Below are 15,000 nucleotides of genomic sequence, written 5' to 3'. Positions count from 1 at the left end.
TGTACCCTGTGTCTGATCATCCAATCCAACGTGTGTACCCTGTGTCTGATCATCCAATCCAACGTGTGTACCCTGTGTCTGATCGTCCAATCCAACGTGTGTACCCTGTGTCTGATCGTCCAATCAAACGTGTGTACCCTGCGTCTAATCGTCCAATCAAACGTGTGTAGCCTGCGTCTAATCGTCCAATCAAACATGTGAACCCTGCGTCTAATCGTCCAATCCAACTTGTGCACCCTGTGTCTAATCGTCCAATCAAACGTGTGTACCCTGTGTCTAACCGTCCAATCCAACGTGTGTACCCTGTGTCTAACCGTCCAATCCAACGTGTGTACCCTGCGTCTAATCATCCAATCCAACGTGTGTACCCTGCGTCTAATCGTCCAATCCAACGTGTGTTCCCTGCGTCTAATCGTCCAATCCAACGTGTGTACCCTGCGTCTAATCATCCAACATGTGTACCCTGTGTCTGATCATCCAATCCAGACATTACACAGTCAAACTAGCTACCTACACTGTCACTTTCAGATTACTGTCTGTACTACTCTTACATACTGTCACTTCCACTTACTGCTTGCACTAGCAGTAATATTATATCACAATGATTGCACTACCTGTTACTCCCACACTGGATTTGTCTGTAGGGTAGTATAGGTTTAATAAGTTAGCATAGTTTATTATAAGTGTATTATATGTTATGTGTATATATGTTAGTATTATATGTATAGGTTGTTATATGTTTTAGCACTGTATTGTATATTAATCTTGCATTTAGTAAGGTTATTTATGTTATTATATGTTTATTACGTGTAAATTATGTTCAGAGTACTTGTGTAGTGTATGTCATGTTATGTTATGCTAAACTATGTTATGTTATGGTAGGTTGTTTTGCGGTGCCTTGTTGAATTACAGTGTCCAGTCTGACCCTGTTTCATTCTGTGCATCTGACAATAAAAGACTTGTGGCTTCCTGTGTCTGCGTTCGGTTACAGGTCCGATTGTAGCGGTTGGCATGAATGAGGAGCGGTGGGCTGTCTTGAATTGAACAGAATCTTGTTACCAGTTGTATTAGCCTTAGGAACTGTGCATGGGCTTATACTACAGCATCATATCACCTAGCCTTATGCTCTATGAATACTGAATTTAAGTCTGTCTTTAGTGCCATAATCATAGGTAAAAGAACCTTTATTATGCATACCTCAAGCTGTAAGGGTTTATACTATAACATAACGCTTTATGAGTGCAGTCATGACTATGTATAAATAATAATACATACTTTTGCCAATGATTATGAGCATAATCAATGTTTAATTAATGTTAATAAAGAATAATTACTTAATGCTTGATTCATGTCTGTACTGTAATATGTTTAATGCGTTAAAGAGACACTCCTATAAATGAGCAGGTGCTCCTGAAGGTGGAGGTGAACATGTTGAAGATTCTGGAGAGTTTACTTGGTCATGAATGACACTGCGCGCACACACACACACACACACACAGACACACGCACACCCACATGCACACGCACACGCACACGCACACACGCACACACACACCACAAAAGTTTTTGTTTTTTACGGTTGAGTCTGGCTTGGGGGAAGAGGAAAAAATGAGAGTATCGTCTCTGCGTCCTCGTTTCACAAAAAAATAAATATTCAGGTCGGGGTTCTCTCAATGAGATAAGATCGAGATCCAGGCCACAACGCCAGGAGGGACAAGGGATCGCTCACTCTGGAGCCACATCCTTCCCCGCTGATCGTCCCGATCGACCACACTAAAAAACATACACACACACACACACACACACATAGAAACACACCAAAATAACTCACAAGAAACAAACAAAAAACGTGCTCACTCACACAGACACACACACACACAGAAACAAACAAAAAACGAACGGTTCCTGCACGTCCAACGCATTTAACAAAACAGAAAAAAAAACCTATCCCTCAATGTAGCCCCCTATTGTAATTATCCTAATATGTCTCTGAGACGAGTGGGCAGATTAAAACCACATCGCTAGCCGAACCATGATAGACGTTTTAACAAACCAAATAAATAAACAAACACTTATTGCAAGGTCACGTCAACGTTTCTTGGAAAATTTAATTTAACAAGGAGAGATGGGGAGAGAGAGAGAGAGAGAGAGAGAGAGAGAGAGAGAGAGAGAGAGAGAGAGAGCAAAGTTCTCATCTGTTGGAATGAGAGAGATAAAGACAGAGATGGATTTTCTCATCCAATGCAGAAGAAGGGAGAAAAAAGAAAGAGACAGCTAAGTCTCCATCTGTTCAATAGACAAATAGAGAGGAGAGGGGGAGAAAAAGAAAGGAGAGGAGAAAGAGAGAGAGAGTGAGCAAGTTCTGGCACGTGTGCTTTTGAGGCTTGTTTATTTGCGCCGGCTGCATTTGTGAGCACATCTCATGCTGCTTATTTGCGAGACTGTTCCCACGCAGGCCATGAAGGAGAGAGGAGGAGGAGGAGGATAGAGAGAGAGAGAAAGAGAGAAAGGGAGAGAGAGAGAGAGAGAGGGAGAAAGACCAAGATAAGAAAGAGATGTGAGGGAGAGAGAGGGGGAGAACTAAAAAAGTGCGAGAGAAAGAGGGAGAATATGAGGAGAAAAGGAGAGAGAGAAAGGGGTAGGATTTGTGTGGAGAAAAGGACAAAGAGAAAGGGGGAAGGAGAGAAAGACCAAGAGAAGAGAGAGATATAGGGAGATATAGAGTGAGAGGGGAGCGAGAGACACAGTAAGAGAGAGAGAGGGAGAGATAGAGTTTGAGGGAGTCGAGAGTGAGAGACAGAGAGCAAGAGATGGAGAGAGGGGGAGATATAAAGTGAGAGTGAGGTGAGCGAGTGAGATACAGAGAGGGGGGTAGAGAGAGAGAGAGAGGGAGAGAGAGAGAGAGAGAGTAATGCCTCGGTCCGTCTCTAAACGCTCTCACATGTCACTCGGGACACTGGCTGCCTGAGGACGTCTAGACGGAGACAAAGTCACCACTGTTACAGAGAGAATGTGGGTCCTGGGCAGAGCTCCTCTATACGGCAGGCATGGCAGGTCACACACACACAAACACACACGAAAACACACACTCACACAGGAACATACATATGCATGCAGAAACACACGCACGCACGCACACACACACACACACACACACATACATGAAGCATATATCTGCACACACACACACACATACAGAAACATACATGGAGCATATATATGCACACACACACACACACACACACACACACACACAAAGCATACATACCTGTACTAACGGTCCAAACCAAGACAGAATCAATGAGAGTCATAAGCAAAACTTCTTGTTTTATACAAAATATTTAATAAATATTACTTTCCATGACAACGAAAACAAAAAAGAAAATCAATAAAACAATACATGACTTATTGCCAGGAATGCTTCTCCAAGAAACAACATAAGACACATTCTCAAGTTTAAAGACGAAATGTAAAGTGATATTGGTTTTAACAGTCCATAAGGTTGAAACCATTGTAGGATTACAAAGTAATGGGCAACAAATTCCAGAATCATGCCCGGGAGATATTTAATGTTTTTTTCATTTTCGTTTTTTTATTCTTCCCAACAGCTTTAAAAACGCAATATCACAATATCGAACGTTTGCCAAACTTGACTTGACACCTTTTAAACTTACTTCACATTTTTCACAAAGCCAAGCCATTCCAAGCCAAGCCAACGGTCCGGGCGGGTTCATCTAGAACGTTCGTTTAAGGTTATGGGCGAACTGCAAGCTCGGGCATGGGGTCAGCTGGCTGGGACCTCGGCACCGCAGCTTTAGAACCCCCCAGAGGGGCGAAAACCACTCGCTGTTGGCAGAACAGTGTGGCGCATCAACAATTTAGTTCCTGCTGGGAAAAACAGTTCCTATGGGAAACTTTTTTTGTTGCCATTTTAATTTCCTAAGTCTCAATTCAAGTATTTAAGTGATTCTTGCTCAATGCAAATTACTTCTACAGGAGGGGAAGTCCTCACGTTATTATTTTCAGTTTATTTTCTCATGTTTGTATTGTTTTTTTTTTGTCATTGTGCATTGGCTATTAACTTGTTGTGTTGTTGTTTATATATTCATGTCTGTTTTGTAAAAGGATGTGAATGATTTATTTTACACACATACAGAAATCGCTGCACTCCTGGTACATTTTTGTTCCCTTAAAGTGTGTCCTCTTCTCCTGTCTAGTTGAGAAAATCGCTCCCCAGGTCTCCCATACCAAAAGCAGCCACATTTTGTTCTTCACTGGGATCGATCCCAATGCCCCCTCCCCCCCTTCCAAATTATCACCTTACCCCTCCCAAATCTTCATCAACATATACATAATTACAAAACAGTCCTGGCAAAAAATACAATCCATAGAAATTGTTTCAAACAGTCATTGTACAAAACATGTGGTGTATGCCTGTCTATGTGTGTATTAATGTGTTTGTGTGTGTGAGTTTGTGTGTGTGTGTGTGTGTGTGTGTGTGTGTGAGAGATTACGTGTGTTTGTTGCTTTCTTTTTATTCCAGGCAAACAAATGCCCATTCTATCGTTAAAAATAAACTATTATCTCAAGAACACTTTTGGCATTTACGAAATGTTGAAACAATATCTTCTGTCAAAAATAAGAAGTTGCGAGCTTACAAAGCTGTCAAACCTTCAAATCTAAACAAAGGCATATAAATACAGAAAAAAAAAACAGAAGGGAATGATATTTTTAAGGCTCTTGATTATTAAGTTAATAAATCAAATATACACAATGATTAATTTTTAAAAAATATGTACATATCTACACAAACATTCTAAATTTGACATGTAAATTCTTCATATTGCCAGCAACAGCTGACCCTGACTCCATCTGATCGACCGGCCTGCCCGCCTAAAGAAACAACAAAAATAAAATAAAAGGAAAAAACCGAAAGCAAAAACCAAGGAAATAATAAAATAAAAAGAAAAACAATAAATAATAAATTCTTTCCGATGGTTGCTGTGGAATAGGTGCAGCGAAGGCACTTTTTTAAACTACTTGTCTGACACTAATAGCCTGGTCGATATGACCTCTGACCTTTGATTTAAAGCCTCGCCATTGGTTGCATCTCGAACCCCCTGGACTGGATTCCGGCTCTGATCAAACAAGTATCGCAGCAGAGACGCTTTAAAGTACATCTGAAGAAGGCCTGGCAGATCGCAGCCGCGCCTTTTATTTTTGTTTTTCATTTGCCAGGGTGAGCCGGCTTGTCTGGATATAAAGTCAAACAAAGGAATTTTTCTCCTTTACTTTCATATGTTCGTTTTGTCTAGTCGATCGATTTTGTTTGTTTGTTTATTTAACTCGTCATTTTCAGCTTGTGAAAAAATTATCTTTACTCTCAGGAATGCAACATAATGGTTTTTAAGAAACCCTTTGAAAGACCCTCCAAGCCCTCTATGAGCCTGAACTGATTTAAGGGTGCTCACTCTTAGTTCCTGCTAACAACCAAATGTTGTGGTTTTGCCATTTTCTCATCCTGTTGTTATGTTTCAACGAGGGGGAGAAGATGCGGTGGGTGGGGTGGGTTTGGCTATACGATGTACTCCATGCGGTTTAAGCTTTGCTGGGATTCCAGGTCTCTGTTGTCTCGCTTGCTAGTCCAGTGGGCATGTTTGGTTGCGGTGGACGTGTTAGCGGCCGTGCCGTTAGCGCTCTTCTCGTCGCGGTCCACTAGCGTGTACGCCGGCTGCAGTGGGAACCGCGCCTTCTGGAGACGCTTGTCGCTGGTCGTCGACTCCTCGTCATCTGACAGCTCACCCACCGGCTCGGGCTTGTTGTGTGCTGTCCTGATTTTTTTGGTGTTCTTGGCGGCGTTCTTGTCGCTGTTGCCGACATGCGAGTCCTTGCCGGGAGGCAGAGCGGTGGCCGAGGCGGTTGCAGCAGCGACGGCGATGGCTAGGGCGTTGGCGTTAGCATTCTTCTCAATGGGGTTGCGGATCTGGTGCAGCTGCTCGCGGGCATTGTTGACGGCGTTGTTCTCCTCGGACATGGCCAGCGAGGACGAGGCGGAGGAGCCGGAGCCGGACGAGGAGGAGATGGGATTGACAGGAGAGCCGCCATTGTGGCTGCTCTGCTTACGACGGCGCCGGACGCACCAGAGGAACGCCGACGCCAAGACCAGGACCCAGATCACGATCACCACGGAAACCAGTAGGGGAACCAGGTAGTCTACTGGGTGAGAGGTAAAGAATCGACTGAGTAAAAAATACCACAAAGACTATGTGATAATGTAACAGTTAAAATGCATTTCAGGCTAGATGTCTGTCTTGAAAATAGATCTGCCTGATGCATCACTATAGCCTACATAACCTCTTAAGAACCTTCTAAGAACTCGATAAGAATTGAAACAAACACTTAAGAGGTAGAATCCCCCACCCCCATTATAGTTATCCCCAAGACTACATTAAGTCTTGAATTTACTTGAATGAAATCACATTTCAGGCTAGTTCTTCTCTGAGCTCACAAGTCATCACCAAAGACACAAAGCATGTCGTCTTACCAGTGGGATTGTGGGCTTGCCTTCGCTGCACACGGACCTCGGCGATGGCAGTGATGATGGTACTGTTGCCGTTGCGCTTGCTCACCAGGTCAATGATCTTGTCAGTGATCTCCTTAATTGGGCCGTGGCTGCTTCTCGGGTCTTCTGTCGACTGAAAACACACCAATGTTTTTTTAATTTTCGTTTTGAGCACACGTCACCTCATGCCACAGAAAAATAGTATGCACTTAGTTCCTTCAGTTTACTCGGAAGCAACTTTCCTGAGTCTCAGAAAAACAGATAACTGTCCTGTATAAAAACGGAACCCCCCCCCCACATACACAATCTGTAAAAGGTGCAGTTAAAAATTGAAGATGATTCTGCTGTGTGGAATATCCCCCCTGATGTTACATCACAGCTGTCAGACAACTTAAGCCCCGTTGGACAAAAGCGTCTGCTAAATGACTAAATGTAATGTAAATGTTAAGACTAAAACAGATGGAAGAGTCCGTTTTGTGTTGCAGCATAGTCCCTCTCGAGAACCACAGGTGAACTTACCCTTGGGAACTTTAAAAGATCTACAAATACTTGTCTGTTTTACGTATATCTGCTCTATAAAAGCTAAAAGTGGGTACGTACTATGGCCACGTGGATCTCATTGTTGGCAGTGGGAGATGGCTCACAACTCATGGCAATGGGGTACTCCGAGGAAAGATTCCTCACCACGTACAAGCTCCTCAGTTCATTGCAGATGTGCTCGACTGTGACGCCCTAAGACACACACACACACACACACACACAAATATGCAGAGATGAACCTCAACTACAGAAACATCAGGAAAAACAGTGCACGGTCATTAGAAATTATACAATTCTTCAAAAAATGTCCAAAAAAAAAAGGCAAAGCCCAGTGGCATCTTCACTAACAGTCGTGACAGCATCGCTTTAGTGCCAAGACACGTATCTTAAACGCTTCAGCCTCCAACCCCAGACAGTCCCTCTAGAGCTGTGTTTGTGTGTGTGTGTGTGTATGTGTGTGTGTGTGTGTGTGTGTGTGTGTGTGTGTGTGTGTGTGTGTGTGTTTGTGTGTGTGTGTGTGTGTGTGTGTGTGTGTCTGTGTGTATGTGTGTATGTGAGTGTGTGTGTGTCCCTGCTGCAGAGCCATGTTTGTGAGCTCAGTAGGCCCTGTGTTGTCTGTTGATTTGCTGACCCGCCTGTAATGGACGGTGGAGAGGAATTTCCTCAGTCGAGGGCAATAAAATGAATAGTCGACCTGTGATTTGCGAGTGTGTGTGTGTGTGTGTGTGTGTGTGTGTGTGTGTGTGTGTGATTTGCGAGTCCCCTCTGGACTCAAAGGCACCCACTGCACAACAGCAAACGCACGTCCAAGTTGCAATTTTTTACTCATATGGCAAAAAAAGAGTAGAAGCTATAAATACAGCCGGAACGAATATCACATGCGAAGGAAAAAAAGGTTCTGGTCTTGCAAGCAGTTGTTTTTTTTCTTTCACTGAAAGCAACGGTTCTGTTTCGGTTTTCATAACCTTTCAATGTTTTGTCTAACGAATACGCGAATCCTGGGTACACAACGACTGTGCTTCTAATAAATAGTGATAAACAGGATTTGAGTTATGATAACTGGAGTGCGTGTCATTTTGTTTACATTTTCCCAGCCTTTCAAGATGTACTGTATGTCTTTCTGGCACAAAATTGTGACACAGTGCACAGCACTACTTTTCACAAGCAGTGTTGGACAGTGGGGAGGCAGCAGTGTCTATGTGACTCGCATCTCATAGCTCACCTTGGGCATGGTGTCCTTGTTGAAGGTGAAGGTGACGTTGGCACAGTTGCCCTCGGGATGACACTTGGCGCGCAGCGGGCCCCTGTGCGACGACCAGCACTCGCCCTGACTGGCACACGGCTTGACAAAGCAGCGCTCGTCCCTCACGGGCACGCAGGTCTGTCCTACCGGGCACTCCGACCGACCCTTGGCATGGACGCGACAGGCTCTGGGCCCGCAGTACATCTGGTGGAGATACGAGGAGGAGGAGGAGGAGGGGGAACAGCGAAGGTCAAAGGTTAGCAGAGAGGCTGGAGTTTAAAAAACTGCAGCCAATTTTGGTGAACTAAGAAGTGTTGAACATCAGAGAAAGCAAAATTAGCAGTACTATAGGGTTTATTATATGTGTTTCTTGTTATAAAGATACCTTGGTGCAGGTGATTTTGCCATTGTGACATTGGCAGGTGTTGCAGTCCTCCATCCACTTTGTGGCGTCAGCAGCGACCCGTGTGCTGGTGATACATGGCCGACCCGTCACTAAAACAAAAACAGCAGACGCATTAAAGGATTAGTGCACAACATCAACCAAAAATGACTGATCATCAGTGTTTTTCCGTATAGTCATTGTTGTTGTTGTGGCAATTTTATCAGCCATTCTGTGACCCTCTTCATGCTCTTGCTTATCCTCAGTGTTAACAATTCTTGTTATGTTTGATGTCGTTGTTGTTGTCGTATTGAGAATGGTCACTTTATAATTATCACTAGTAACATTAGTGTAAGTGTTCAATGTATTGTCATGCTCCGTTACCTTCTTGGCACTTGGGTCCCGTCCTACCAGCAGGACACAGGCAGCGGTAGCCGTTGATCTCGTCCACACAGGTGGCCCCAAACGCACAGGGTGAAGACTGGCACTCATTGATGTCTGGTGAGGAAGATGGAGAAAATTGTTACTACCAGTACAATGAGGAAAACATGTCAAAGTAAAAGTCCAATGTCCAGAGCCTGAGGAAACTCTCCGACCTTAAATGAGCTCAGCCCTCAGACAGTTGACAGGACAAGGAAGCCGCAGAAATCGGCCCAATTAAGACAAATGCAGCACCCTGACAGAGCTGACAAAGAGCTAGTTTGTTGTGCATTGACTAATCCAATGCGGGCTTCAAAATGGCGACAGCCCAAAAATAGCTGCATGCTAACTTTGTTTAGAGGCCATTAGTGACTTATGCAGAAGCTAAAGGTGCTTTTCCACTGCAGAAACTCTGGGCACTTCCACTAGCAGGAACAGCCCCCTCACCAACCCTTTCAGCTTTTCTGTTTTCCTGTGCAGAGCAGGAACTACGGACCCACAAATTACATAGCCTAATATTTTGCTTTTGCAACGTCAATTCTGAGCGCTGCAAAATAATGATTTATTACTCCTGCGGTAGCTCCAACATTAGAGCGTTAAACCAGAGATTTTCTGGATAACCTTTTCTGGATATCGTTAGGATTACCTCATGGTCAAGTCAAAAAAGGACCTGAGGGTAAATACCTTTTGGATATGGAGGCTCAGCATGGAATAGATCTGGCCCAGTTCCAGGTCAATTACATTTGTATTATTATTATTCATTATAATAATTTATGACTCTATAAATTATGTATACATTATATAAATAATAATAAATGTGAACATGATAACACATAATTATTATAAGTTATAATAATTTAAATGATAAAAAAACAAACTAAATAATTTTATCAAATGCGACTATGGTAGACACTGTTACTGGAGTTGATTGGGTAAGGCTTGGGTAAGGTTTGAGTTGATTGGGTAAGGCTTGGGGTAAGGCTTGAGTTGAATGGGTAAGGCTTGGGGTAAGGCTTGGGTAAGGCTTGAGTTGTTTGGGTAAGGCTTGGGTAAGGCTTGAGTTGATTGGGTAAGGCTTGGGTAAGGCTTGAGTTGTTTGGATAAGGCTTGGGTAAGGCTTGAGTTGATTGGGTAAGGCTTGGGAAAGGGTTGAGTTGTTTGGGTAAGGCTTGGGTAAGGCTTGAGTTGATTGGGTAAGGCTTGGGTAAGGCTTGAGTTGTTTGGGTAAGGCTTGAGTTGATTGGGTAAGGGTTGAGTTGATTGGGTAAGGCTTGAGTTGTTTGGGTAAGGCTTGGGTAAGGGTTGAGTTGATTGGATAAGGCTTGGGTAAGGGTTGAGTTGATTGGGTAAGGGTTGAGTTGATTGGGTAAGGGTTGAGTTGATTGGGTAAGGCTTGAGTTGTTTGGGTAAGGCTTGGGTAAGGGTTGAGTTGATTGGATAAGGCTTGGGTAAGGGTTGAGTTGATTGGGTAAGGCTTGGGTAAGACACTCACTTATTCTGCAGTCTGGTCCAGCGAAACCCGGAGCACACTCACAGCGGTACCAGTTATCTCCGTCGACGCATGTCCCGCTGTTGTAGCTACGAGAGAAACACACACACAGAGGTCATACGTCAGCCAGCGTCTCAGGAAACTCATGTGATCGAAGACACAAGCCAATTTGTGTAACATGGCATTTGGTAGGAGGCCCTTATGCCCCTGTTCAGTGTGTGATGGTTCAAGCAGGAGATACTGGGGCCCACGTGTGGGACTTGGCAGCATGTGCTCTCTCTCTCTTCATACACACACACACAAACACACACACACACATACACATATGCTCTCTGTCTCTCTCCATACACACACACACAAATTCCTGAGGGTGGTGTGTGTGTATGTGTGTGCCTGTTTGTGTGTGAGAAAGAGAGGACGCATGTGTGTGTGTGTGTGTGTGTGTGTGTGTGTGTGTATGTGTGTGTGTATGTGTGTGTGTGTTTACAGACTCTAATTTGCTTTGAGGATGGACTTACCAGGGGTGTGGGTTGCAGTCATTGGAGTCTATGGGGAAAAAAAAACGAGAAGCACAAGAAACAAACAGCAATGAAACAGATACTATAAATAAACATTTAACAATCCCGTTAATGTTAAAACACAACATGTCATGCCTGTAAAATATATTTTACAACTCAAACTACATCACAGTCTGTATTTTGTTTAGCTGTTTAGTCTTGCTCAAGCATTTCTAAGGCATTACTAAGCATTATCATAACAGATAAAATGGCTGTGTCCAGCCGTGTACAGGAAGTGGTTGAGGAAATGAGGTCGTACTCTGGGTGCAGGTGAGCCCTTCCCAGCCTTCCTTGCAGACGCAGGTGAAGGAGTCGCCGCTGACTACGCAGGTGGCTCCGTTCTCACACGGACTGGGCAGGCAGCTGCTGTTCTTGGCTGAGGCCGGACGACGGAGGAGGAGAGGGGAAAAAACAAACAAACAAACTCCTTCAGAGCTCGGCGGGAACTTGCCCCTCAGGGTGGAGGGGGTTGGTGACTTCAAAACGAACCACTGCTGAGTCCGTCCTTGTTTGTGTGTGTTTCTCTCTCTCTCTCTCTCTCTCTCACTCTCTCTCTCTCTATTTCTCTCTCTCTTTCTCTCCCCCCTCTTTATCTCTCACACTCTTAATGCTCTGTTCAGGGCTCTTCTCTCATACAGAGAGGCCTGTTAACCTTGCTGATTCCCTGCTTGTTTGTGTGTGTTTCTCTCTCACTCTCTCTCTCTCTATTTCTCTCATTCTCTCTCTCTCTCTCTCTCTCTATTTCTCTCTCTATTTCTCTCTCTCTTTCTCTCCCCCCTCTCTATCTCTCACACTCTTAGTGTTCTGTTCAGGGCTCTACTCTCATACAGAGAGGACTGGTAACCTTATTGGATGATTCTGACTGACCAGCTGCAGCTGAGAAGACAGTTGTTATCCTTCCATGATTCTAGACTGTTGTTATCCTTCCATGATTCTAGACTGTTGTTATCCTTCCATGATTCTAGACTGTTGTTATCCTTCCATGATTCTAGACTGTTGTTATCCTTTTCATGATTCTAGATGTGTACTGACTGAATCCTTAGTCGTAACCCCATGCTATATAACATCCTTTATCATCATATGGAGTGTCTGATTACTGGTCACTACATGATTAAATATATGGAGTATCTGATTACTGGTCATTACTGAACACCATTGGGGTCCTTACCGATGTTACAGGTGGCTCCCTCCCAGCCGGGCGCACACATGCACTTGAAGGTGTCTCCTTCGTCGTAGCAAGTCCCGCCGTTGTTGCACGTGGCTTCATCGCACTGGCTCTCACCTGGTGAGGTAAACACAAAAACCCGTCACATATCTCAGAGTGGGCCAAAATTTACAAAAAGTGTCGACCCTTTGCAGAAAGTCCTAGAGGATAGAGCTGAAACTGACAAGTAAAATCCCTGGGCTTGTGGTCTAGACCTGTAAAGTCTGAGGCTGTGGTCGAATAGTCAAACAGAATTGCGTCCTAACCACTTATCCTTGACCTTGATGAAAAACGTGATTAACCACTTTTCCTTGCCTAAAGGACTTAGGAAAAGACAACTGCAGTGCTAGAGGAGATACGAAAGGAAGCACTGAAGCACCTTTCCTTAGTATTTAGCAAAGTCGACCAGCTGTTCTTGTGGCTACCACTTTCACTCACTTAGCACTTCCTGAGTAAAATATGACTATTTATCCGCATCCTGAGCTCTGGACTGTCTGATTGGTGTGTGCGGAGTGAGAGGGTGGGGCTTACGTGAGTGACAGGTCTTTCCCTTCCAGCCGCTGTGGCACTCGCAGTAGAAGTCGTTCACAAGATCCCGACACGTGCCCCGCTCTCGACAGGGATTGGTGCTGCAGTCATCGATGTCTGAGAGGAGAGGCCAGAACAGTTTGATTCATTAGAGAGGCGACAACATAAATAGGAAAAGATATTATAGTCTCATCATAAAGACCTTTATCTAAAAATGGACGTCGGAAAACAACAAGGTTTTCACCACTTTGTGAATTTAGGTGTGCCTTGAGAGTGGTTTAAAGAGTGACGTTTCCTCTGTTCTGTGAGTGTTTCCTCAGTTTTTTTGAGAGTATGAGTAAGTAAGCGTGTGTGTGTGTGTGTGTGTGTGTGTGTGTGTGTGTGTGTGTGTGTGTGTGTGTGTGTGTGTGCTTGTGTGACTGAAGGTGAACTCACTGGTCTCACAGTTGGCTCCCTCCCAGCCGTCGGCGCATATGCACTGGTACACACTGACTTTGTCTATGCAGGTCCCCCCATTACGGCACGGGTTACTCTCACAGTCATTGATATCTGAGAGAGGAAGAAAGGAAGAAAGAAAGAAAGAGAGGAAGAAAGAAAGAAAGTAAGAAAGAAAGGTAGAAGGAGAAAGAATAGAGAGATGGAAGAGGTGGAAAGAAAGAAAGAAAGACAAATAAAGAGAGAGAAAACAGGGATGGATACAGAAAGAAAGGCAGAGAAAGGAAAGACAGAAAGAAAGGAAGAAAGGAAGAGAAAGAAAAACAGCAGATGTTTAGAGCACATCAGATAAGACAGCGGAGGCTGCAGCATGTTAAATACTCCCGCTGCCAAGCCAACCTTCTAGAGGATTTCTCAACGCTGCCCAAACATTCCTCCCCGCTCTGACTGATATGTCAGGTCATAAAAGGGAAAGAAAGATGGACACAAAACACACATTCTCTAACACTCACTCATACCTAGTGTTCATACATTCAAGGTTCACACACACACACGCATGCACACACAGACACACACATACACACACACACACTCATGCACACAGACGTGGTCATAGTTCAGGGGTATCTTTAACCTGCCATTTATGTCATAACAAAAGAGTAGAGTAGAGTAGGTGGGCTGTATGGCTAAAGGTTAGGAACAGGTAGACTTCCTGGCGTTGGGGCCATCGTTAAGCATGACAGCGCTGGGCCAAGTGATTCATTTACCCTCTGGTCTGACAGACAGTAGGCCTCAAGTTTACTGGCAGTAAACCAGATAACTTTGTTGACGGGCGGAGAGGTCATCTGCTGCCAACCATCTCCCCTCCTACTGTCTCTCTCTCTCTCTATCACTCTCTTTTTCTTATCCTTCTCTGTCTATTTCTCTCCCTCTCTATCACTCTATCTTTCCTTCTCCTTCTCTATCTATCTCTCTCTCTATCACCCTCTTTCCTTCTCCTTCTCTGTCTATCTGTCTCTCCCTGTTCCACACTCTCTTTCCTTCTCCGTCTCTGTCTATCTCTCTCTCTCTCTCTATCACTCTTTTCTTATCTTTCTCTATCTAGCTTTCCTCTCTCTATCACTTTCTTTCCTTCTCCTCCTCTATCTATCTCTCCACCTCTCCTTCATTGTCCGTTTCTATTGGTTTCTTTGTCAGTCTTGGCAGAGTTCTTTCTCTCCACTCTCCTAAACCAACCTCAGATTCTCTCTCTCTCTCTCTCTCTCTCTCTCTTTCTCTCTCTCTCTGTGAGGGCCTGTGGAGTAGGACTCTTTTAAAATGATCTACAGCACACACACACACACACACACACACACACACACACACACACACGTACACACACATACACGTACACACACACACACACACACACACACACACACACACACATACACACACACAACCAAGCTCTGCCCATCCCCTCTGGAGACTCCTGGCTGACTGCAGTAGACTGGGGTTCCACCCAACCCCTTGGACCCCCTCCCCCCAAAAAAGAAAATCCCCTTAACAACCCCCCGCACCTCAATCCCCCCCCCCCCCCCCCCCCCTCTCACTCTCTCTACTTCTCCCTCTGTCACTCTCTCAGTCTCTCTGTCAGTGCT

General features: G+C 44.5%; 1 protein-coding gene across 2 annotated transcripts in view; it reads right to left on the bottom strand.

Moving 5' to 3' along the window:
• Positions 1–4,460: 4,460 nt before the first annotated feature.
• The window catches only part of jag1a (jagged canonical Notch ligand 1a), a gene marked incomplete at its 5' end in the record, with an annotated part of 46,011 nt that continues 35,471 nt past the window's right edge, over positions 4,461–15,000 (bottom strand). Inside the window, 12 exons of one of the 2 annotated variants that reach the window (XM_080836476.1) lie at positions 4,461–6,216; positions 6,545–6,695; positions 7,163–7,294; positions 8,325–8,549; positions 8,731–8,840; positions 9,112–9,225; positions 10,640–10,725; positions 11,155–11,182; positions 11,453–11,569; positions 12,362–12,475; positions 12,929–13,042; positions 13,361–13,474. In XM_080836476.1, the coding sequence (XP_080692602.1) occupies positions 5,576–6,216; positions 6,545–6,695; positions 7,163–7,294; positions 8,325–8,549; positions 8,731–8,840; positions 9,112–9,225; positions 10,640–10,725; positions 11,155–11,182; positions 11,453–11,569; positions 12,362–12,475; positions 12,929–13,042; positions 13,361–13,474 (1,946 nt within the window). In that variant the 3' untranslated portion in view covers positions 4,461–5,575. The remainder of the gene's footprint in view (positions 6,217–6,544; positions 6,696–7,162; positions 7,295–8,324; positions 8,550–8,730; positions 8,841–9,111; positions 9,226–10,639; positions 10,726–11,154; positions 11,183–11,452; positions 11,570–12,361; positions 12,476–12,928; positions 13,043–13,360; positions 13,475–15,000) is intronic. The other variant, XM_080836477.1, reaches the window with a different exon arrangement.

Source organism: Sprattus sprattus (assembly GCF_963457725.1).
Source record: "Sprattus sprattus genome assembly, chromosome: 1".
Taxonomy (NCBI): Eukaryota; Metazoa; Chordata; class Actinopteri; order Clupeiformes; family Clupeidae; genus Sprattus; species Sprattus sprattus.
The sequence above is the reverse complement of the archived record's forward strand: the minus strand, read 5'-3'. Positions and strand labels throughout refer to the sequence as shown.